The sequence below is a fragment of the Coregonus clupeaformis genome, chromosome 8 (genome assembly GCF_020615455.1).
Source record: "Coregonus clupeaformis isolate EN_2021a chromosome 8, ASM2061545v1, whole genome shotgun sequence".
Taxonomy (NCBI): Eukaryota; Metazoa; Chordata; class Actinopteri; order Salmoniformes; family Salmonidae; genus Coregonus; species Coregonus clupeaformis.
Window position 1 is genome coordinate 66,251,140 of NC_059199.1, and position 23,731 is coordinate 66,274,870.

At 42.3% G+C, this 23,731-nt stretch overlaps 1 protein-coding gene across 2 annotated transcripts in view; it reads right to left on the bottom strand.

Annotated features, from left to right (window-relative positions):
- Positions 1 to 23,731, bottom strand: part of LOC123491422 (ERO1-like protein beta) — a 30,774-nt gene that overhangs the window by 2,164 nt on the left and 4,879 nt on the right. For both annotated transcript variants that reach the window (XM_045222161.1, XM_045222162.1), the window contains exons 3-15: positions 23,460 to 23,543; positions 23,089 to 23,130; positions 9,151 to 9,233; positions 8,929 to 9,002; positions 8,072 to 8,192; positions 4,591 to 4,637; positions 4,010 to 4,024; positions 3,874 to 3,900; positions 2,912 to 3,004; positions 2,243 to 2,489; positions 1,864 to 1,933; positions 1,238 to 1,324; positions 271 to 404 (exon numbers count right to left, since the gene is read on the bottom strand). In XM_045222161.1, coding sequence (XP_045078096.1) covers positions 271 to 404; positions 1,238 to 1,324; positions 1,864 to 1,933; positions 2,243 to 2,489; positions 2,912 to 3,004; positions 3,874 to 3,900; positions 4,010 to 4,024; positions 4,591 to 4,637; positions 8,072 to 8,192; positions 8,929 to 9,002; positions 9,151 to 9,233; positions 23,089 to 23,130; positions 23,460 to 23,543 — 1,124 coding nt within the window. The remainder of the gene's footprint in view (positions 1 to 270; positions 405 to 1,237; positions 1,325 to 1,863; positions 1,934 to 2,242; positions 2,490 to 2,911; positions 3,005 to 3,873; positions 3,901 to 4,009; positions 4,025 to 4,590; positions 4,638 to 8,071; positions 8,193 to 8,928; positions 9,003 to 9,150; positions 9,234 to 23,088; positions 23,131 to 23,459; positions 23,544 to 23,731) is intronic.

The window sequence follows — 23,731 nt, forward strand, 5'->3', positions numbered from 1 at the left end:
AAAGCGCGAGAAAGAGCGAGAGAGTGAGAGAGAGAGAGATTTTAACACTACTTGAATCCCCCGTCATGAGGCCAACTGTGTTCATTACGCACCAAAGGGAACAAAACGGACTAAAACGGAAGGACTACCTGGATTTGTCCGGCATTAAATGGTCATTTTTGTTTTCCGTTTTAAAACATTTTCCATTGTGTGCCCTAATGAACACCACCCAGTTTCCAAGGCAGTAGTACCAACCATAAAGACAAAATATCTATAAAAAGTGGTACCAACCTCCCAAAGCCGTTGAGCAAGGCCACTATATCCTGGCGTGTCAGCTGGAAGCCCTTAGAGGGGCTGTGTTCCGGAAGGTTCTTGATCTCCTTCTCAGAGAAGAGGATCTTCAACGCTGTGCCCAGCCCTTGGGTCTGCAATGGGTTTATCATGTGAGAAAGCCTGAGATCTCACACACGCCAATCCATGATCCCATGTGGTTTATTGGTGACAAGGTTCCATGAGCTTATAGTTATTTAAATGTTTCTCAATCCTGGTCCTGCACACTTTTGATTCAACTAATCATCAAGCCTTTGATTATTAGAATCAGGTGTCTTATTATTAAGGCAAAAACTAAAATGTGCCCTGGCTCCCCAGGACCAGGATTGAGAAACACTGACAAAAGGGTTGAAACATTGTCGCCCATAAACCACATGGGAGCGTAGATTTCAATGTTCAGAGTCTCTTTTTACCTTATGAACATATTTGATATCCAGCAAATGCTCAGAAACATTGGATGTGGATACTGGTATGTAATATTTTCCTATACATCATCAGATCTAACACTGTCCCACGATACAATTCCATATTGCTTCTTCCTCTTGACTGTACTCAAAATTCAATGGTATTGTTTATTGTCCTAAGGGTATTGTTACTGCTTATAATGGTGCCTCTGTGTTATGTGCCGGGATCAGTTTGAAATCAGAGAAGTATCCTTTTAGTTAAGTCTTCATACATCAAAAATGTAATATCTATTTTCTACAGTATGTATTAAACTGTAGCAAGTTGCACTGTAATTTGCAAAGTAACTAAATAACTCTGATATGAAGAGAAATAAATGAAAAATTGTCTGATCACATCTACAAATAGCACTGCCTTTCCACTCATTGCGTAACAGCTAACTACTGCAAAGCATAACGAGTAACTACCGCTAAAAGTAACCACGGGTCCACAGAAGACACAGGACAAGAGGCACAAAATGGCGTACCTGTAGCTTCCCCCACAGTCGACATTTACTGCAGCCCACACAGTCCATGATCCGGGAGATGTTTTTAAAATGTAGCCGGAATTCCTCCTGGGAAAACAGAGGGGGAGAGAGAGAAGGGAATGTTTCAGGCTTTTGCTTCCTGTGTGGGTATGAGCTAGGCTCAATGTGAATAAATAGCCTGCAAACACCTGCATTCATTCAGTATAATTTAAAGAGATTTAGTCATAATCAGGGAGGCTGAGGAATCATACACACACACACACACAGTTGCACCAAGTCAGTTGTCATTAGCTTAGCTATTATGACTTCCTGTCAGCCTAAATGTACAGCATGTAGGCCATATCATGGAAGTGTCAATGGACGGATCAAATTCAGTCTGTTCTCCCGAATACTGGCTCATTTGGTTAGCCGCTTGTGCAGTGAGCTAGCACAAAAATCAGCATACACACATCTGCTCTCCACAGTCCAAATTAAGTCCCACTGTACAAAGCTATGATAGGGACCAAACCATTGACATATGGGTCAAACCTATTCTAGGACTGGGCTTATGGCAAATATAAGCATGTTAGTTAGCATTGCTATGAGGTACCAATATAGAGAAATGAAAGTGAAATGCGTGGACTCACCTTCAACGTTTTTGCTTCAATCTTCTGACCAGCAAACATGGACTTCTCGTCAAAGTGCATTGGGAAAGCTCTGGGTGACGAGAAAATACAGTTATTTCGAAGCCAAGACAATATCCGCAGTCAAAACCAACCACTTGACCTGAAATTCACATGGTCTCATTGAAGCCCTACAGTTCAGTAGCGCAAAAGATCCCTAAGACTCACTTGGTCTTGTGGCCTAGTTGGCCTAGCTGTAATGCTGCAGCCTTTGGCACATGTCTACAGTGTCGGCATAGGTTTGAATCCAGCCTACTGCCCTTTGACACACTCTCTCTAGCTTTCCTCACTGTCACCCTCATCTCTCAGTATCTCTTTTATAAATAAAAATAAAAAAACACACTTGGTCTCGTTGAAGAACTGCAGCAATAACTCTTTGGTGGCTCGGTCCTCTTGAAGGTCTCCCGTGTACAGGTTGACGAAGGCTCGATCGAAGTAGGGCGCCACCTTGGAGAGGGCGCGCAGCTCGATAAGGTAGAGAAAGTAGAGGTTCTTGAGGCGCCGTGTGCCCTCGCCTTTGGTCTCGGCCGGGTCGAAGCGCTGGCGGAACTCCTGCACATTGGGGCCCCACAGGGACTTGCCCCAGCCCTCTGATGAGAGCAGAGGGAGTGAAGAGTGAGGGTTACATCGACGTTGGCACAATGTTATGATGACGTTGGGGTGAAAAATTGGGACCACTGATTTAGAAACCTTGATGCATTGATGTAATGAAGGTGTAAACGCAGAGTGAATCAGTTATACAATGATAAAACAGACCCATATTAAAGTATTCCAATACAAGCATACTTACAAAAGTAGAGTAAATATACAGAAAATGCTAAATTGGTTTTACACAAACACCAATACACCACACACATTACTATAACCAGAGATAGAATCCGTCACCCAAATTGACATGGACTCGAGGGGCTTCTTCTATTCTAAGAATTATAATTCTATGACCATATAACGCTGGTGAATCTTTTGACATCTAAGGAGAGGAAGTGAACAGGAAGTGGTCTGTGTTTCATACCGCCCAATAGGTACTCTGCACACAGGTGGATGTTGATGCTGCTGTGGAGACCAGAGATGAGCCGGTAGAACACCCTCTTCTCCAAACACAGACCTAGAGTGGAGGAAGGGGCGAAAGAGAGTGAGAGATAGAGGGGTGATGGGAGGAGAGAGAGAGGGGGAGGGTGGGAGAGGGTGAGAGAAAGAGGGGAGAAAAAAAGAAAGCTTGAGATAGGCACACACACACCCCTAGTTCAGAAATAGTCTGCCATCACTGTGTACGTGTGTGTCGTAGACTCATCGCATTTAAGTGACTAGAGTCCCCTCTCTTGGTCCAGTAAGTGTGTCTGCACGTCACGGGACATTCACAACAAAGGTTTATTTCATAGTCTTCTTTATACTAGAGCCAAGGAATGGAACTGTGTATGGTTTCTTTGTAGCCCACCCCAAGAGGTTTCCACCACTACTGTCTGCCTGAACAAAAAACCTTAATGAAGGCATACAAAGATAAGAGGGCGTTTTTTTTGGGCACCCTTTTCCCTATATAGTGCACTAGGTTTGGCCAGAGCCCCACAAAGTAGTCCAGCACTACATAGGGAATAGGGTGCCATTTGGGACGCAATCTGAGAGATGTTGAAAACCCATTGTCAAGAGAGAAAGTTGGAGAGAGAGAGAGTGTCTCGGCTGAATTGGTTTGAATGCAAGTGGTTGTTCTGAGTGGTGTGGTTCTGAAACTGACTAAATAACAAAAGTGGTTAGAGCGTCAAAATAGTCTGCCATCATAATCCCAAGTTTATACTTGTCCTGTGGCGTCCCATACAGGGAAATTACTATAGGGAGTAACAGCGCAGATGCAAGATGTGCCATTTTGTCATGAACCTGCTTCATTCCAAAATATATAGTGTGTTTGAAGTGAAAATAATGCTGATTTGAAGAGAAAAAAAGAAAAAATTTGAGGAGATAAAAATACATTTTAAAAGTTACCTTCCAGCCAGTTGTAGAAGCCTTCGCCTGCACGGATACAAGACAATAGGCCTTCTGTAAGTTTGCATTCATTAAAGCATATTATAAATAGAACAATTCAATATACATAGATTAACATGCATAGATTCCAACTTACCGTCATCATCTCCTCCTATGGGAATGAAAAAATACAGAAGAGAGAGGAGAACAAAGCCGGTTACACACTGTAGGCTATTAATATCACACACACACACACACACACACACACACACACACACACACACACACACACACTCTCTCTCTTCTGGAGGGGAAAACTGTACAGTATTTACTTATAAATAACTCAAGTAACACTACAAGGCAAACATGAACAAAAGCCCTGCTATCATTATTACCATCAAAGATCTATTACCAGCAGGTAAACTGATCGAGAGGACATTATTTATTACAAAAAAGCTGAATATGCACACCAACATTTCTGGAAATAATTCTGGAAAACAAGCAATAAATAACAATTTATATCGTTTATAATTAATATATTGGTTATTAACAATATAACAACTATTACTATAACCTAATAGCAAAGTGAAAGCATGCGAATACACAGGGAAATCGTAAAAAACAAAACTAGCTGTTGGCTTAAGTGTGTATAATAATAATCTAGGCCACTCTGAGAAGGACAATGAAGACAATCCATGATGGTGAATACAGGCTGTAAGCTAGAAGAGCATCCCTTACCTCTGGGCGGAACCAGTGGGTTAAGGGGCCGGTACACTGATCTGGGCCTGCAAACCACAAACAATGCGCAATCAGACACTATACTGTATGGATTTATGAATATGACATACAGTCAGGTCCATAATTATTGGCAGCCTTGATAAAGACAAGCAAAAAAGACTAAAATAAATAATACAAATACTGAGCTACAGTGGGGGGAAAAAAGTATTTAGTCAGCCACCAATTGTGCAAGTTCTCCCACTTAAAAAGATGAGAGAGGCCTGTAATTTTCATCATAGGTACACGTCAACTATGACAGACAAAATGAGAAAATAAAATCCAGAAAATCACATTGTAGGATTTTTATGAATTTATTTGCAAATTATGGTGGAAAATAAGTATTTGGTCAATAACAAAAGTTTCTCAATACTTTGTTATATACCCTTTGTTGGCAATGACACAGGTCAAACGTTTTCTGTAAGTCTTCACAAGGTTTTCACACACTGTTGCTGGTATTTTGGCCCATTCCTCCATGCAGATCTCCTCTAGAGCCGTGATGTTTTGGTGCTGTCGCTGGGCAACACAGACTTTCAACTCCCTCCAAAGATTTTCTATGGGGTTGAGATCTGGAGACTGGCTAGGCCACTCCAGGACCTTGAAATGCTTCTTACGAAGCCACTCCTTCGTTGCCCGGGCGGTGTGTTTGGGATCATTGTCATGCTGAAAGACCCAGCCACGTTTCTTCTTCAATGCCCTTGCTGATGGAAGGAGGTTCACTCAAAATCTCACGATACATGGCCCCATTCATTCTTTCCTTTACACGGATCAGTCGTCCTGGTCCCTTTGCAGAAAAACAGCCCCAAAACATGATGTTTCCACCCCCATGCTTCACAGTAGGTATGGTGTTCTTTGGATGCAACTCAGCATTCTTTGTCCTCCAAACACGACGAGTTGAGTTTTACCAAAAAGTTCTATTTTGGTTTCATCTGACCATATGACATTCTCCCAATCCTCTTCTGGATCATCCAAATGCACTCTAACAAACTTCAGACGGGCCTGGACATGTACTGGCTTAAGCAGGGGGACACGTCTGGCACTGCAGGATTTGAGTCCCTGGCGGCGTAGTGTGTTACTGATGGTAGGCTTTGTTACTTTGGTCCCAGCTCTCTGCAGGTCATTCACTAGGTCCCCCCGTGTGGTTCTGGGATTTTTGCTCACCGTTCTTGTGATCATTTTGACCCCACGGGGTGAGATCTTGCGTGGAGCCCCAGATCGAGGGAGATTATCAGTGGTCTTGTATGTCTTCCATTTCCTAATAATTGCTCCCACAGTTGATTTCTTCAAACCAAGCTGCTTACCTATTGCAGATTCAGTCTTCCCAGCCTGGTGCAGGTCTACAATTTTGTTTCTGGTGTCCTTTGACAGCTCTTTGGTCTTGGCCATAGTGGAGTTTGGAGTGTGACTGTTTGAGGTTGTGGACAGGTGTCTTTTATACTGATAACACGTTCAAACAGGTGCCATTAATACAGGTAACGAGTGGAGGACAGAGGAGCCTCTTAAAGAAGAAGTTACAGGTCTGTGAGAGCCAGAAATCTTGCTTGTTTGTAGGTGACCAAATACTTATTTTCCACCATAATTTGCAAATAAAATCATTAAAAATCCTACAATGTGATTTTCTGGATTTTTTTCTCCTCAAATTTGTCTGTCATAGTTGATGTTTACCTATGATGAAAATTACAGGCGTCTCTCATATTTTTAAGTAGGAGAACTTGCACAATTGGTGGCTGACTAAATACTTTTTTCCCCCCACTGTATATTGTATGTTCCAAACAAGAAATTGGGAAATTATATTATATTATTTTATACTAATACAATTGCTCAGAGAAATATATACAGTGGGGAGAACAAGTATTTGATACACTGCCGATTTTGCAGGTTTTCCGACTTACAAAGCATGTAGAGGTCTGTAATTTTTATCATAGGTACACTTCAACTGTGAGAGATGGAAAAATCCAGAAAATCACATTGTATGATTTTTTAGTAATTAATTTGCATTTTATTGTACCCCACTGTATATATTTTTAAAAGTAATACAAAAAATATTTACAAATATAGGAGTCAAAATGATTGGTACCCCTTTTCAACACTCCAGCACCCTCCCCTTGCGAGGATAACGACACTGAACCTTTTTCTAAAATGCTTTATGAGATTGGACAACACTTTGGGAGGAATCTTAGACAATTCCTCCATACAGAATCTTGCCATATCATTCTCCTGCTCTTATGGACTGCCCTATTCAATTCAAACCACAGGTTTTCAAATTTTGTTAGTGCTTGGGTTTATTGTCTTGCTGGAAAATCCACTTGAGGCCAGGCAGAGGCAACCAGATTTTTTGCAAAAATGTCCTGGTACTTGGTAAAGTTAATGATGCCATTGACCTTAACAAGGGCCTCAGGACCAGTGGAAGCAAAACAGCCCCATAACATCAACAATCCACCACCATATTTTACCATAGGTATGATGTACTTTATTGCATATACGTCCGTTTTTTGATGCCAAACCCACCACTGTTGTGTGTGGCCAAAGAGCTCTATTTTCATATCATCTGACCATAGCACCGCCTTGTCTTTATAGATTAGAAATGACTGGCCACTTTAATAAACGGAACACTAGTCACTTTAATAATGTTTACATATCTTGCATTACTCATCTCATATGTATATACTGTATTCTATACTATTCTACTGTATCTTAGTCTATGCCGCTCTGACATTGCTCGTCCATATAATTTATTTATATATTCTTAATTCCATTGCTTTACTTAGATTTGTGTGTATTGGGTAAATGTTCTGAAATTGTTAGATACTACTTGTTAGATATTACCTTATTTAAAAAAATATATATATATTTTTTTTTTTGTCATTTAGCAGACGCTCTTTTTTCTCTCCATACTGGCCCCCCGTGGGAATCGAACCCACAACCCTGGCGTTGCAAGCGCCATGCTCTACCAACTGAGCTACACGGGACACTGTCAGAGCTAGAAACACAAGCATTTCGCTACACCCGCAATAACATCTGCTAAACACGTGTATGTGACCAATACAATTTGATTTGATAAACGGTATTGGCATTTGGATTGGAACCGGTGTTATGGTCAGATGACATGAAAATAGAGCTCTTTAGACGCGCACACCAGTTGTGGTTTTGGTGTTGAAAAACAGAAGCATATGCAGAAAAGTACCACGTTCCTACAGTAAAATATGGTGGTGGATCATTGATGCACACATGCCAATAATTATGGACCTGACTGTCCATCAGAACATCGAAGAGAGGGAAGAAGCTGAAATATTTCAGCTAGCTACAGATTAGGGACATGTCACTTATGTGATGTGTATGAGTGGACTGTGCGCGAGTAGGCATGTGAGAGATTGAGTTAATCTGTGTGTAAGACTGCATTCAGGGGCATGTGCACAAGTTCATTTTGTGTGTGTGTGTGTCTCACTTGAAGCAGTTCTCCTCGTAGATGCTGTTCCACACTCTCCAGGCTGAGGGGCCCTTGTAGCCAGTGTAGCGCTCCGGGTTGAGGAGCAGGTCCACATAGTCTGCATCTGGTGACGTCTCATCTGACAGAAGAAAGGTGTGAGAAAGAATGAGAGAACATTGGGATGGATGGATAGATTAATCAATTTCACTATTGAGATACACCTTATAAAATCTCTCTTATCAATGTTAAAGGGGTATTTCACCGCAATACCAAAATGTGTCAGATATTTTCACACCTCAAAAGATTAAAATGCATTACTCGCCTGCTACACTAAATGCACATTATTTGCAGAGCATGAGACGCTCCTATTAATTTAAATGAAACCTGGATGTAAGAAGCGTCGCTTCACGAGAGGCTCGCGTGGCTGAGCATATAATCTCAAGACACCCAGAACTAAAATCTTTCGCAATTGCGTCAGATGCTCGATTATATTCTGGGGGGAGACGTGTTAAAAAATATTCTAATGAGACTAGTGAAGTCTCCATCTTTCTAAACAGATACTCTCAGACAGTTACATGTGTTTGTCCATCAGAGATTCCTGAGCGGATAATTAAGCTCTGGTTCTATTTTCAACATTCGTTGTGTAGCTCACGCCCGAGAACAATTGATAAAAGTGGTTCTCGCACACTGGCCAAAAGGTTCTGCGTCCAGTGTAGCAGGTAAAAAACCTACTGCTTTACCAACACCAGTGTAGCTCCTATGTTAGAAGAAATACACCAGCCTCGATCCCATATGAATGGAAAAGGTAGGCACCGTCTATAAAGTCTATAAGTCTCTTAGGTGGAGCATTGCAGTGGAAGAAGAGTGGGCCTTACCATCCAGCTCACAGAAGTGGTCCTGTGCATCATCGTGACGGGCCCAGTCCTCAAAGGCCTCTTTACTATAGTTACTATAGGGGAGAGGAGGAGAAAAAGTAATACTGCAACCACTCTCGGACAACGCTTTCATTCATCTGAAATAACCACCATGTTTTGCAGTGTTGGTTTGCCCATGTATGTATGAGGCCTTTTAGGGAAGTAGCGTGCGTGTGCTCTTACCTCAGGGTGCTGTTAATGGCCCCCAGGTCTTGGGCTTGTTCACAATCTACTATGTCTGTGTTGGCGTTGGCCACCTGGGAGTACTGGCCACAAGGAAAGAAGGAGATGGTTTTTCAATACCACTGAAACTATTTATTTGAAGTTTTTTTATTTATACATTTGAATATTTGTAGCTACTTTTTAAGTAAATACCTGCAGTCAACTTGTGCAATACGTTAGGAGATAAAGAACATTGCATTCTTCATTTCACTTGTCACATTATTATGTAGTTTACAGTAGTCCCCAGACACATCTCATGTGGTGTTTGTTTACAAGCACACGACGAGAGACCCTTGTGAGTCATTCACTGTCATGCAGCATGCGCCAGGTGATCTAATTACAGTATGGAATTCACAACTAAATGTTTGCCAGCTAGATATCTTATAACTATTAAGTTAACGGTCTAAAATGTGCTAAATGCTCTGCAGTTCTGCATTTGGTTTGCTAATTTAGTAGCTAGTTAGCTATCTAACTAAGTGGTTAGCTTCTTCCAAAATCCAGCATCCGAGCAGTCAGGTAGGCTATTTGGAGTGTTCAGCCGGCTGGATTTAGGACCCCGCGGACACCACAGAGCGGGCTGACAGGCTGTGTGAAGGCAAAGCTTCTGGAAGGCACGTGAGAGTTGAGCATAGTTCAGTGTGTATGTGTTGCACTCTTTCACCAAGTTTCAAAAGCAAGCAGAGCAGAAACTGGCTACTCTTTAGTTGGCTGATGTAGCTGGCAAGGTAACTGCTGTTTAACTTAACAGAAGAAAACGAAACTAGTGTTTATCACAGTGCTGAGCTAGTATTGTAACTGACATATACAGTAACGTTAGCTAATGTTTCATCCCCTCTCAACTGAGGTGAATGAATAAGCTATGCTAGCTAGTAGTACCTACCACAGCCAGGTCAGCTCTATCCTCTAGTTTTCTGTCAGATAGTAATAATAGCCACCTCATATTGCTATCTAACAGCTGTTGTTTGTTTGGAAAGGTTTTGTAGCCTTTGTTAACGCATACAAAGAAGAAAGTGTACCGTTTCCAAATAATCTGTGGGACAACAAAAATATTTTCATCACAAAGACCCGCAAAAATGCAGACCGAGCCGCAATGGTCTCTGTCGGGACCCACAGCCCTCTAGTGCAGTCAGTACACAACACTATGCTCATTATGTCTTAGCAGGATCAGGGGTCCCAGCAGGGTTCAGACAGCCAGGGAAGAACAGTCTACGGAGCTCAGGTGAATTTTAAAGTATATTAACAATATCAGTGAATTATACAAAGTTCCATCTTGAATTAATGGGTAGACCTACAGTAGCTAAACTTAAGCTACATGACAGCAGCTTAAGCTTAAAGCTACAGTCTGGGATCTGGAAATAATGGTCATTTCAATTATTGAACCATTGATTCTATTCTTGGATAATACACTGCTCAAAAAAATAAAGGGAACACTAAAATAACACATCCTAGATCTGAATGAATGAAATAATCTCATTAAATACTTTTTTCTTTACATAGTTGAATGTGCTGACAACAAAATCACACAAAAATTATCAATGGAAATCAAATTTATCAATCCATGGAGGTCTGGATTTGGTGTCACCCTCAACATTAAAGTAGAAAACCACACTACAGGCTGATCCAACTTTGATGTAATGTCCTTAAAACAAGTCAAAATTAGGCTCAGTAGTGTGTGTCCTCCACGTGCCTGTATGACCTCCCTACAACGCCTGGGCATGCTCCTGATGAGGTGGCGGATGGTCTCCTGAGGGTGAACCTGCTTTCATCTGTGAAGAGCACAGGGCGCCAGTGGCGAATTTGCCAATCTTGGTGTTCTCTGGCAAATGCCAAACGTCCTGCACGGTGTTGGGCTGTAAGCACAACCCCCACCTGTGGACGTCGGGCCCTCATACCACCCTCATGGAGTCTGTTTCTGACCGTTTGAGCAGACACATGCACATTTGTGGCCTGCTGGAGGTCATTTTGCAGGGCTCTGGCAGTGCTCCTCCTGCTCCTCCTTGCACAAAGGCGGAGGTAGCAGTCCTGCTGCTGGGTTGTTGCCCTCCTACGGCCTCCTCCACGTCTCCTGATGTACTGGCCTGTCTCCTGGTAGCGCCTCCATGCTCTGGACACTACGCTGACAGACACAGCAAACCTTCTTGCCACAGCTCGCATTGATGTGCCATCCTGGATGAGCTGCACTACCTGAGCCACTTGTGTGGGTTGTAGACTCCCTCTCATGCTACCACTAGAGTGAAAGCACCGCCAGCATTCAAAAGTGACCAAAACATCAGCCAGGAAGCATAGGAACTGAGAAGTGGTCTGTGGTCACCACCTGCAAAACCAGTCCTTTATTGGGGGAGTCTTGCTAATTGCCTATAATTTCCACCTGTTGTCTATTCCATTTGCACAACAGCATGTGAAATTTATTGTCAATCAGTGTTGCTTCCTAAGAGGACAGTTTGATTTCACAGAAGTGTGATTGACTTGGAGTTACATTGTGTTGTTTAAGTGTTCCCTTTATTTTTTTGAGCAGTGTATAATGTATAAATGTACACCAAGGTAATTCTTTGTCATGCCTCATTTTAGAAGGATCAGATGGTGACAGGGTCATGAAGCCAGGGAAGACCAGTCTGTGATGGAGGTGAGGTGAATTTTTGCAGTTACAACACTTTATTATCTGTGCTGCAAACACTGGACCAGCCAGATGCTATTTTAAGGCAGTCTAACAAACCTCCCAAGTTGAATTCCAAACTGTATCAAGGCTTTATCCGATGACACAAAACATGTAAAACAAAAATGTGAGGAAGACCTGGTAGAAGCTATTGATGATGATTAATGGATACAGATATGTTTGAATGCCCAGTAATGTTCATATCATCTCAGCCATACATTACTGCAGTTTAAGGCCATCCATAGAATGTACTATATGCCACTGAAACTGAATTACATGCACTCAGAAATGTCATTCCTCTGCTGGAGGTCCACCATTTGCATATGTTATGGTCTTGTAAAGGCTGGCTGAATTCTGGCAAACAGTATGTTCTTATCTCAGCATGTCTACAGATTCTCCCTTCTCGCTATTTTTATTTGCTTGGGCATGTTGATTCTGGAGACTGTTATCTAAACAAAATGTGTAACCAAGCATTTATAGCGGCTAAAAAATGTATTGCAAATTAATTGGAAGGTTGGTTATCCTCCCACAATGGCAAGTTACAGTGCATTCGGAAAGTATTCAGACCACTTGACTTTTTCCATATTTTTTGTTATGTTACAGCCTTATTCTAAAACGGATTAAACTATTTTTTCCCCTCATCAATCTACACACAATACCCCATAACGACGAAGCGAAAACAATTTTTACTAATTTATTAAAAATAAACAACAGAAATACCTTCCTTACATACATTACCGTTCAAAAGTTTGGGGTCACTTAGAAATGTCCTTGTTTTCCATGAAAACATACATTAAATGAGTTTGAATAGGAAATATAGCAAAATAAATAGGAAATGTAGTCATTGACAAGGTTAGAAATAATAATTGTGTCCTTCAAACTTTGCTTTCGTCAAAGAATCCTCCATTTGCAGCAATTACAGCCTTGCAGACCTTTGGCATTCTAGTTGTCAATTTGTTGAGGTAATCTGAAGAGATGTCACCCCATGCTTCCTGTAGTACCTCCCACAAGTTGGTTAGGCTTGATGGGCACTTCTTACGTACCATACAGTCAAGCTGCTCCCACAACAGCTCAATAGGGTTGAGATCCGGTGACTGTGCTGGCCAATCCATTATAGACAGAATACCAGCTGACTGCTTCTTCCCTAAAAAGTTATTGCATAGTTTGGAGCTGTGCTTTGGGTCATTGTCCTGTTGTAGGACAAGGCCTCCTGTAGCTCAGTTGGTAGAGCATGGCGCTTGCAACGTCAGGGTTGTGGGTTCGATTCCCACGGGGGGCCAGTATGAAAAATGTACGCACTCACTAAGTCACTTTGGATAAGAGCGTCTGCTAAATGACTAAAATGTAAAAATGTAAATGTAGGAGGAAATTGGCTCCAATCAAGCGCCATCCACAGGGAATGGCATGGCGTTGCAAAATGGAGTGATAGCCTTCCTTCTTCAAGATGCCTTTTACCCTGTACAAATCTCCCACTTTACCACCACCAAAGCACCCCCCGACCATCACATTGCCTCCACCATGCTTGACAGATGGCTTCAAGCACCCCTCCAGCATCTTTTCATTTGGTTTGCTTCTCACAAATGTTCTTCTTTGTGATCCGAACACCTCAAATTTAAATGTGTCTGTCCATAACACTTTTTTCCAATCTTCCTCTGTCCAGTGTCTGTGTTCTTTTGCCCATCTTAATCTTGTATTTTTATTGGCCAGTCAGAGATATGGCTTTTTCTTTGCAACTCTGCCTAGAAGGTCAGCATCCCGGAGTCGCCTCTTCACTGTTGAAGTTGAGACTGGTGTTTTGCGGGTACTATTTAATGAAGCTGCCAGTTGAGGACCTGTGAGGCGTCTGTTTCTCAAAGTAGACACTAATGTATTTATCCTCTTGCTCAGTTGTGCACCGGGGCCTCCCACTCCTCTTTCTATTCTGGTTAGAGCCAGTTTGCACTGTTCTGTGAAGGGAGTACTACACAGCGTTGTACGAGATCTTCAGTTTTTTGGCAATTTCTCGCATGGAATAGCCTTCATTTCTCAGAACAAGAATAGACTGACGAGTTTCAGAAGAATGTTATTTGTTTCTGGCCATTTTGAGCCCACAATTGCTGACGCTCCAGATACTCAACTAGTCTCAAGAAGGACAGTTCTATTGCTTCTTTAATCAGCACAACAGTTTTCAGCTGTGCTAACATAATTGCAAAAGGGTTTTCTAATGATCAATTAGCCTTTTAAAATTATAAACTTGGATTAGCAAACACAACGTGCCATTGGAACACAGAACTGATGGTTGCTGATAATGGGCCTCTGTACGCCTATGTAGATATTCCATTTTTAAAAAATCTGCCGTTTCCAGCTACAATAGCCATTTACAACATTAACAATGTCTACGCTGTATTTCTGATCAATTTGATGTTATTTTAAATGGACAAAAAAATTGCTTTTCTTTCGAAAACAAGGAAAATTCTAAGTGACCCCAAACTTTTGAACGGTAGTGTAAGTATTCAGACCCTTTGCTATGAGACTTGAATTGAGGTCAGTTGCATCCTGTTTCCATTGATCATCCCTGAGATGTTTCTACAACTTGATTCGAGTCCACCTGTGGTAAATTAAATTGCTTGGAAATGATTTGAAAAGGCACACACCTGTCTATATAAGGTCCCACTGTGCAAAAACCAAGCCATAAGGTCGAAGGAATTGTCCGTAGAGCTCAGAGAAAGGATTGTGTCGAGGCACAGATCTGGGGAAGGGTACCAAAATGTTTCTGCAGCGTTGAAGGTCCCCAAGAACACAGTGGCCTCCATCATTCTTAAATGGAAGAAGTTTGGAACCACCAAGACTCTTCCTAGATCTGGCCGCCCGGCCAAACTGAGCAATAGGGGGAGAAGGGCCTTGGTCAGGGAGGTAACCAAGAACCTGATGGTCACTTTGACAGAGCTCCAGAGTTCCTCTGTGGAAATGGGAGAACCTTCCAGAAGGACAACCATCTCTGCAGCACTCCACCAAATCAGGCCTTTATCGTAAAGTGGCGAGATGGAAGCCACTCCTCAGTAAAAGGAACATGACAGCTCGCTTGGAGTTCGCCAAAATTCACCTAAAGGACTCTCAGACCATGGGAAACAAGATTCTCTGGTCTGTGAAACCATGATTGAACTCTTTGGCTTGAATGTTAAGCGTCACGTCTTGAGGAAACCAGGCACCATGCCTATGGTGAAGCATGAATGTCCATGAGTGGCCCAGCCAGAGCCCAGACTTGAACCCGATCGAAAATCTCTGAAAATAGCTGTGCATCCAACCTGACAGAGCTTGAGAAGATCTGCAGAGAAGAATGGAAGAAACTCCCCAAATACAGGTGTGCTAAGCTTGTAGCGTCATACCCAAGAAGACATGAGGCTGTAATTGCTGCCAAAGGTGCTTCAACAAAGTACTGAGTAAAGGGTCAGAATACTTATGTAAATGTAATATTTCAGTTTTTTATTTTTAGTACATTTGCAAACATTTCTAAAAACCTGTTTTTGGTTCGTCATTATGGGGTATTGTGCGTAGATTGATGAAGAAAAACAAGAATTTCATCAATTTTAGAATAAGGCTGTAACGTAACAAAATGTGAAAAAAGTCAAGGGGTCTGAATACTTTACGAATGCACTGTATTATCACTAGATTATCTCCCGAGTGGCGCAGTGGTCCTGGTTTGAATCCAGGCTCTGTTGTAGCCGGCCGCGACCGGGAGACCCATGGGGCGCTGCACAATTGGCCCAGCGTCGTCCAGGGTAGGGGAGGGAATGGCCAGCAGGGATGTAACTCAGTTGGTAGAGCATGGCGTTTGCAACGCCAGGGTTGTGGGTTCGATTCCCACGGGGGGCCAGTATGAAAAATAAAAATAAAAATGTATGCACTCACTAACTGTAAGTCGCTCTGGATAAGAGCGTCTGCTAAATGACTAAAACTGTAAATGTCAAAATGTAGATTAGATTTTTCACAAGATTAAGGGTATATTGGGCAACTTTCATAAGGTCTGGATGCCTTATATGGAATACAGTACGACTAAAGGAGTCTGTATTGAAAACATGCCCACATCAATGGAGATATCCCTAGCTGCTGGGCTGCTCAGTCCTGGCCCTGGGGGTCTGCCTTCCTGTGGGTTGTCACTCTGGCCATGGCCTAACACACCCAAAACCAATAATGAATATTTCACTAAGATCCTAAAGCTGATTGGGGTGTGTTGGGTTGGGGGGCGGCAGGGTGTTGGACCCCTAGGGACAAGACGGGGCGACACAGCTATATTGCGTGCAAGTAAAAAGGTCTCTACAGTACTGTTAGTCCTATGAGATTAATTATATGGAAGATTTGCTGTTTGTGTGTTACTGTACAGTGGGGAGAACAAGTATTTGATACACTGCTGTTTTTGCAGGTTTTCCTATTTACAAAACATGTAGAGGTCGGTAATTTTTATCATAGGTACACTTCAACTGTGAGAGACTGAATCTAAAACAAAAATCCAGAAAATCACATTGTATGATTTTTAAGTAATTAATTTGCATTTTATTGCATGACATAAGCAAACCAACTTAATATTTGGTACAGAAACCTTTGTTTGCAATTACAGAGATCATACGTTTCCTGTAGGTCTTGACCAGGTTTGCACACACTGCAGCAGGGATTTTGGCCCACTCCTCCATACAGACCTTCTCCAGATCCTTCAGGTTTCGGGGCTGTCGCTGGGCAATACGGACTTTCAGCTCCCTCCAAAGATGTTCTATTGGGTTCAGGTCTGGATACTGGCTAGGCCACTCCAGGACCTTGAGATGCTTCTTACAGAGCCACTCCTTAGTTGCCCTGGCTGTGTGTTTCGGGTTGTTGTCATGCTGGAAGACCCAGCCACGACCCATCTTCAATGCTCTTACTGAGGGAAGGAGATTGTTGGCCAAGATCTCGCGATACATGGCCCCATCCATCCTCCCCTCAATACGGGGCAGTCGTCCTGTCCCCTTTGCAGAAAAGCATCCCCAAAGAACGATGGTTCCACCTCCATGCTTCATGGTTGGGATGGTGTTCTTGGGGTTGTACTCATCCTTCTTCTTCCTCCGAACACGGCGAGTGGAGTTTAGACCAAAAAGCTCTATTTTTGTCTCATCAGACCACATGACCTTCTCCCATTCCTCCTCTGGATCATCCAGATGGTCATTGGCAAACTTCAGACGGGCCTGGACATGCGCTGGCTTGAGCAGGGGGACCTTGTGTGCGCTGCAGGATTTTAATCCATGACGGCATAGTGTGTTACTAATGGTTTTCTTTGAGACTGTGGTCCCAGCTCTCTTCAGGTCATTGACCAGGTCCTGCCGTGTAGTTCTGGGCTAATCCCTCACCTTCCTCATGATCATTGATGCCCCACGAGGTGAGATCTTGCATGGAGCCCCAGACTGAGGGTGATTGACCGTCATCTTGAACTTCTTCCATTTTCTAATAATTGCGCCAACAGTTGTTGCCTTCTCACCAAGCTGCTTGCCTATTGTCCTGTAGCCCATCCCAGCCTTGTGCAGGTCTACATTTTTATCCCTGATGTCCTTACACAGCTCTCTGGTCTTGGCCATTGTGGAGAGGTTGGAGTCTGTTTGATTGAGTGTGTGGACAGGTGTCTTTTATACAGGTAACGAGTTCAAACAGGTGCAGTTAATACAGGTAATGAGTGGAGAACAGGAGGGCTTCTTAAAGAAAAACTAACAGGTCTGTGAGAGCCGGAATTCTTACTGGTTGGTAGGTGATCAAATACTTATGTCATGCAATAAAATGCAAATGAATTACTTAAAAATCTCATACAATGTGATTTTCTGGATTTTTGTTTTAGATTCCGTCTCTCACAGTTGAAGTGTACCTATGATAAAAATGACAGACCTCTACATGCTTTGTAAATAGGAAAACCTGCAAAGTCGGTAGTGTATCAAATACTTGTTCTCCCCACTGTATATGTAATAATAATAATAATAATAAACCATTTAGCAGACGCTTTTATCCAAAGCGACTTACAGTAATGTGCGCATACATTTTTACGTATGGGTGGTCCCGGGGATCGAACCCACTACCCTGGCGTTACAAGCGCCATGCTCTACCAATTGAGCTATAGAGGACCACATATATGTACAGTGAGGGAAAAAAGTATTTGATCCCCTGCTGATTTTGTACGTTTGCCCACTGACAAAGAAATGATCTGTCTATAATTTTAATGGTAGGTTTATTTGAACAGTGAGAGACAGAATAACAACAAAACAATCCAGAAAAACGCATGTCAAAAATGTTATAAATTGATTTGCATTTTAATGAGGGAAAAAAATATTTGACCCCCCTCTCAATCAGAAAGATTTCTGGCTCCCAGGTGTCTTTTATACAGGTAACGAGCTGAGATTAGGAGCACACTCTTAAAGGAAGTGCTCCTAATCTCAGTTTGTTACCTGTGTAAAAGACACCTGTCCACAGAAGCAATCAATCAATCAGATTCCAAACTCTCCACCATGGCCAAGACCAAAGAGCTCTCCAAGGATGTCAGGGACAAGATTGTAGACCTACACAAGGCTGGAATGGGCTACAAGACCATCGCCAAGCAGCTTGGTGAGAAGGTGACAACAGTTGGTGCGATTATTCGCAAATGGAAGAAACACAGAATAACTATCAATTTACCTCGGCCTGGGGCTCCATGCAAGATCTCACCTTGTGGAGTTTCAATGATCATGTGAACGGTGAGGAATCAGCCCAGAACTACACGGGAGGATCTTGTTAATGATCTCAAGGCAGCTGGGACCATAGTCACCAAGAAAACAATTGGTAACACACTACGCCGTCAAGGACTGAAATCCTGCAGCGCCCGCAAGGTCCCCCTGCTCAAGAAAGCACATATACAGGGCCGTCTGAAGTTTGCCAATGAACATCTGAATGATTCAGAGGAGACCTGGGTGAAAGTGTTGGGTCAGATGAGACCAAAACGGAGCTCTTTGGCATCAATTCAACTCGCCGTGTTTGGAGGAGGAGGAATGCTGCCTATGACCCCAAGAACACCATCCCCACCGTCAAACATGGAGGTGGAAACATTATGCTTTGGGGGTGTTTTTCTGCTAAGGGGACAGGACAACTTCACCGCATCAAAGGGACGATGGACGGGGCCATGTACCGTCAAATCTTGGGTGAGAACCTCCTTCCCTCAGCCAGGGCATTGAAAATGGGTCGTGGATGTGTATTCCAGCATGACAATGACCCAAAACACACGGCCAAGGCAACAAAGGAGTTGCTCAAGAAGAAGCACATTAAGGTCCTGGAGTGGCCTAGCCAATCTCCAGACCTTAATCCCATAGAAAATCTGTGGAGGGAGCTGAAGGTTCGAGTTGCCAAACGTCAGCCTCGAAACCTTAATGACTTGGAGAAGATCTGCAAAGAGGAGTGGGACAAAATCCCTCCTGAGATGTGTGCAAACCTGGTGGCCAACTACAAGAAACGTCTGACCTCTGTGATTGCCACCAAGTACTAAGTCATGTTTTGCAGAGGGATCAAATACTTTTTTCCCTCTGTATGTATGTTTTTTTGTTTGGTTTTTTTGTTTCCAAAACTTTCCCCTGGGAATTAAAAAAATGAAAGGTGTGAACTGGGAAGGAAATTGTGTTGGGAGAGAGTTGAGTTATTGACTAGACTGGTGGGGGTTGGGCGTGCAGGCGGCTCGGCTGGCTGGTAGGTCTGGCTGAAATTTGATAGAGAGGATGTCTTAATAAAGACAAATCAAAAGTCTTTTTTTCATTTGTTAGGTGCAACACAATATTTATTATTGAATTACCTTTGTAATTAGTTCAGTCTTATTCATCACTTAAACATATTTTTAATAAATGTTCTCTTACCTAGCTTGATGACTGTGGGCATTTTTGCTTACTTTTCATTCTAAATAGAGACGGCATATTAAATTGTGTAAAAATGCAGGAAATGAGCTTTAGATGCCCCAAACAAATTCGCCAGGTTATGTCCCCCACCACTTCTAAAACTAAAGTGGCGCCTCTACATGCAACAAACTGTGAGTAGAGTTTTTGAGTTACTTGTATAGTTTAGGTCAGAAACTGTACAAAACGTTCGCAATGCGCTCGTTAGCATTTAGTTAGCATTCTCTATGAGGATCCCTTAGTACTTGTTAGCATTTTGTTAGCATTCTGGTAAGCGACGTTTTTTGGGCTTTGAATATTAGTACTTTTTAAATAAATACCTGCAGTCAACTTGTCAATTAGGTAATAGATAAAGCAGATCGTGTTCATCATTTCAGCCGTTAGATAATGTTTCATTATGAAGCTTACCGGTACTAGTTTCCCAAAACAGCGGTTTGAGCCGGTTACGTGTGTTTATTTACAAAGAAGCACAACGAGCAAAATGGGAGCAGCGCAACTTAAGTGAGGTGATCAAGTTACACTTGTATGAAATTTACTACTAATGTTTGCCAGCTATATATCCTCTAACTATTACATTAACTATCTAAGATGTGCCAAATACATTTTCTCCAGCTGGGTTTTGCTAACTTGCTAATGTTGCTAACGTTAGCTTGCAAGATCAAGCTTCTTGATAACAGCAGCAGAGACAATCCCCTCCTGCTGCTAATATTTGTTTTGTGCATGCTGCAAACTGCATTTTGAGATACTTGCATAACTTTATGAGCTGGGTTGTCGGTCCTAGTAGTAAATGTGTGCATGTGCTCGTTACCATTTACCTAGCATCTGCTATGAGAATTCCTTAGTACTTGTTAGCATTTTGTTAACATTCTGGTAAGTGACGTTTTTGGGGCTTTTTCCTGTTTGAAAACAATAATAATAGTGCCGCTTGTGTGCACTACCGGTAATACCGTATATCCCGGGATGGCACAAGCACGGTGTTAAGGTATGGAAATCTGGATACCGCACAACCCTAGGACATTTCCCTGCAATTTAGCTGGTACAAATTGTTAATATTAAATGTTAATTGAATGTAAATGTTTACTTCCAATTAATACCACAAAGATGGCCACCAGTCCACCCACCATCAAATGTCAATTTAAATGGGAATGTCTACTCTATTATCTATAATTTTTTGATTTCAATAGGTTTCCTATGGAAGATTGACAGTATAATTTAAAACAACTGATACAATTTATTTGAAAGTTGACATTTCAATTGTTTTCCCATTTTAGATAATTTATCACCCAAAACATGACACCCAACCTGTATTCAAGAGCATGCTGTGGCGGGCACAACACAAACCCCTCAGATTATGTAAAATCGGGTCTAAGACACAACATAAAGGTTAAAAAAAGTAAGTAATTGTCAAGAAATTATACAATAGTTTGACAACCCTGTTTATAAGCTTTTAAATTATATAAAACTCAACCTTTTATATTTTCCAGTGATGAAGACATGGATGTCTCATGGTAGGGTGGGGTATGCAAAATGGGTAATCTCTACCAAAAAGCTACTTTCTGACCACTTCTACCAAGGACAAATATGTATTAAAAGTTTTGTTAAAATCAAAAGGGGTGCAGTCCAAAGGTGATTGAAATCAAATGAAACGACCCATCTTTGTTATCAATTAGGCTAGGCTAAAGCCATCATTAAGGCTCCCTACTCTGCATACTTCAACTCGAGCTCTTCACACACTGTCTGCAATAGGACTACACTTTTAAAATAGAAAGTCAGTCAAGAAAAAATACCTGAGGGGCTAAACAAATTGGTTAAGCTAACGCCACAAGCCACGAAGCATAAAAACCTAAATAAACAACTCTAATGTGCAGTCAGCTAAAGTTTCGTCATGACCTCACACACAAGCACCTGCTGTGCTTTTTCCTGCGGCATGGCCACATCGCCAGCCACATTGCGTCTCTAGCCAGCACTGCCTGCATGCCCCCTCTGTCCCTTCAGCTGTGGGAGAGCACCACCACAGCGCTAACTGCAAATTCAATCAGCTTTTTGCCTCACACGTCTCCAGTAGCACGCTTAGCGCTAACCCCTAACACTAGGGGTGATGTGGCAAAAATCCTCACACAACAGACCACACAATAAGGAACCAGAGACCCCGGGAGATCAAGCCAGATGTGGTAATAAACTACTGTTATTAAAAGGTGAAAAACAATAAACCTGTACATATAGCCATGTAACTACCCCTATCATGTATATAGCCCCTGCTGGAGTGGAAAGTGTGAAAAACCATGGGACTAATTACACCAAACTAGGAGCCCATTGAAAAGCTCAACCAATGTGTCCAAACATAAACTTTTCCTACTAACTAAAGATACAGCAGGATTTGACCTTGCCTGGCAATCAGTCCAGATGTCCAACAAACACTATTGGGTCATTACAAGACAAACAGAAGGCACTACGCCAGGGTCGTGTTCATTAGGGCACACTGTATCAAAACACTTTGCAGAAGAGAACAAAAACAAGCATTTGTAAATAGACAAAAATCAGATAGTACCTACTTGTTTCACTCCTTTTCGTGCCTACTGAACACGACCCAAGCGTTCGCCAACAAACATATCACTCGCATACCCCTCCGCCCCCTCCAGTCCAGGATCAATGGAAACTACCACAGGAGATATCCAGGAGGACAGAGAGTGATGGCCGATTTCAGCGGCCACTAAGTGCTGAATCAGCTGCCAAGACAGACAGACTGCTTCCCAAATTGCACCCTATTCCCTATATAGTGCACTTCGTTTGACTAGGGCCCAAAGGGTTCTGGTCAAATGTAGAGTACTATATAGGGAATAGAGAGCCATTTGGGAAGCAGTCTGTCTGTCTTGGCAGCTGATTCAGCACTTAGTGGCCGCTGAAATCGGCCATCAATCTCTGTCCTCCTGGAAGTGTCAGAAAGTGCTGGAACAAGCACAAACACTATTTACCTGGCTACACTGTGACGAGGCAAACAAACGCTTTCTGTCTGCTCTCTAGAGGTAGCCTGGCCTATATGTACATGACACTCCAGAGACCCTCAGTTAAATCAGATATAAAATAGAACGTATCCAACTATAATTCATCCTTCCAACCATCAATTTACACAGTATTATCTGTTTAACTTCCTCCTTTGCCCTAATTATTTTACAACATAGTAAATACACTGCTGTTTCTTTTCCATATTGCATGAAAATCAAGAGTGCATACGGTACATCTCTTTCCTTTCATTCTAACGTGTTTGTAGAGTGTGTTTGTAATCATTACAGTTGAATGACTGTTGAGTGAACGATGTCTGTCTGTCTGTCTGGAGAGAGACCGTCTTACCCTATTGTAGTTTCCAGACTTAATTCCCACTGGAATCTTGCTCTGTAAAACAAACACACACAAAGAAAACGGATGGGACAGGTGAACATCACTGTCAACAACGCAGAAAGCAGGTCACAGAGGCTAAGCTATAATTAATGGAAAACACAGATTAGAATATGAAGACTCGGGAAAGACTATATTAACAATAGTAAATGAACCCACTAGGGGTTAGGGGCCTCTTCTTGTAGGCCTACATCTAAAATAATCACAGTGATTAGCAATATAGTAATAATAGCTCCACCCTGTTGTAGCCTACGTGTCTATGGGTAATGAATACTAGGAGTCAATTTGGAGACCAACGTAGATAATTGTGGGTAGGTTGAACTGACCTCTGGGCAGGGCTCCACTTGGCAGTCCTTGATGGAGCAGTGGCCATCGTCAGCCCAGAAGGGACAGGGCCTATTCAGGTTGACCTGTGGAGAAGAAAAGGGAAGAGTTGGGATGGCATGGTATATGCTATGAAAGTGACTGCGTCACACAGAGATGTGATGTATTGGAGACAGGCAAGACAGAACAGCTAAGCTAAATTCACTTTTTTCCCGATTTAGAATTATACGCATGATTATAAGTGTCTCAGAAGGAGTCTCAAATAATGATGTCA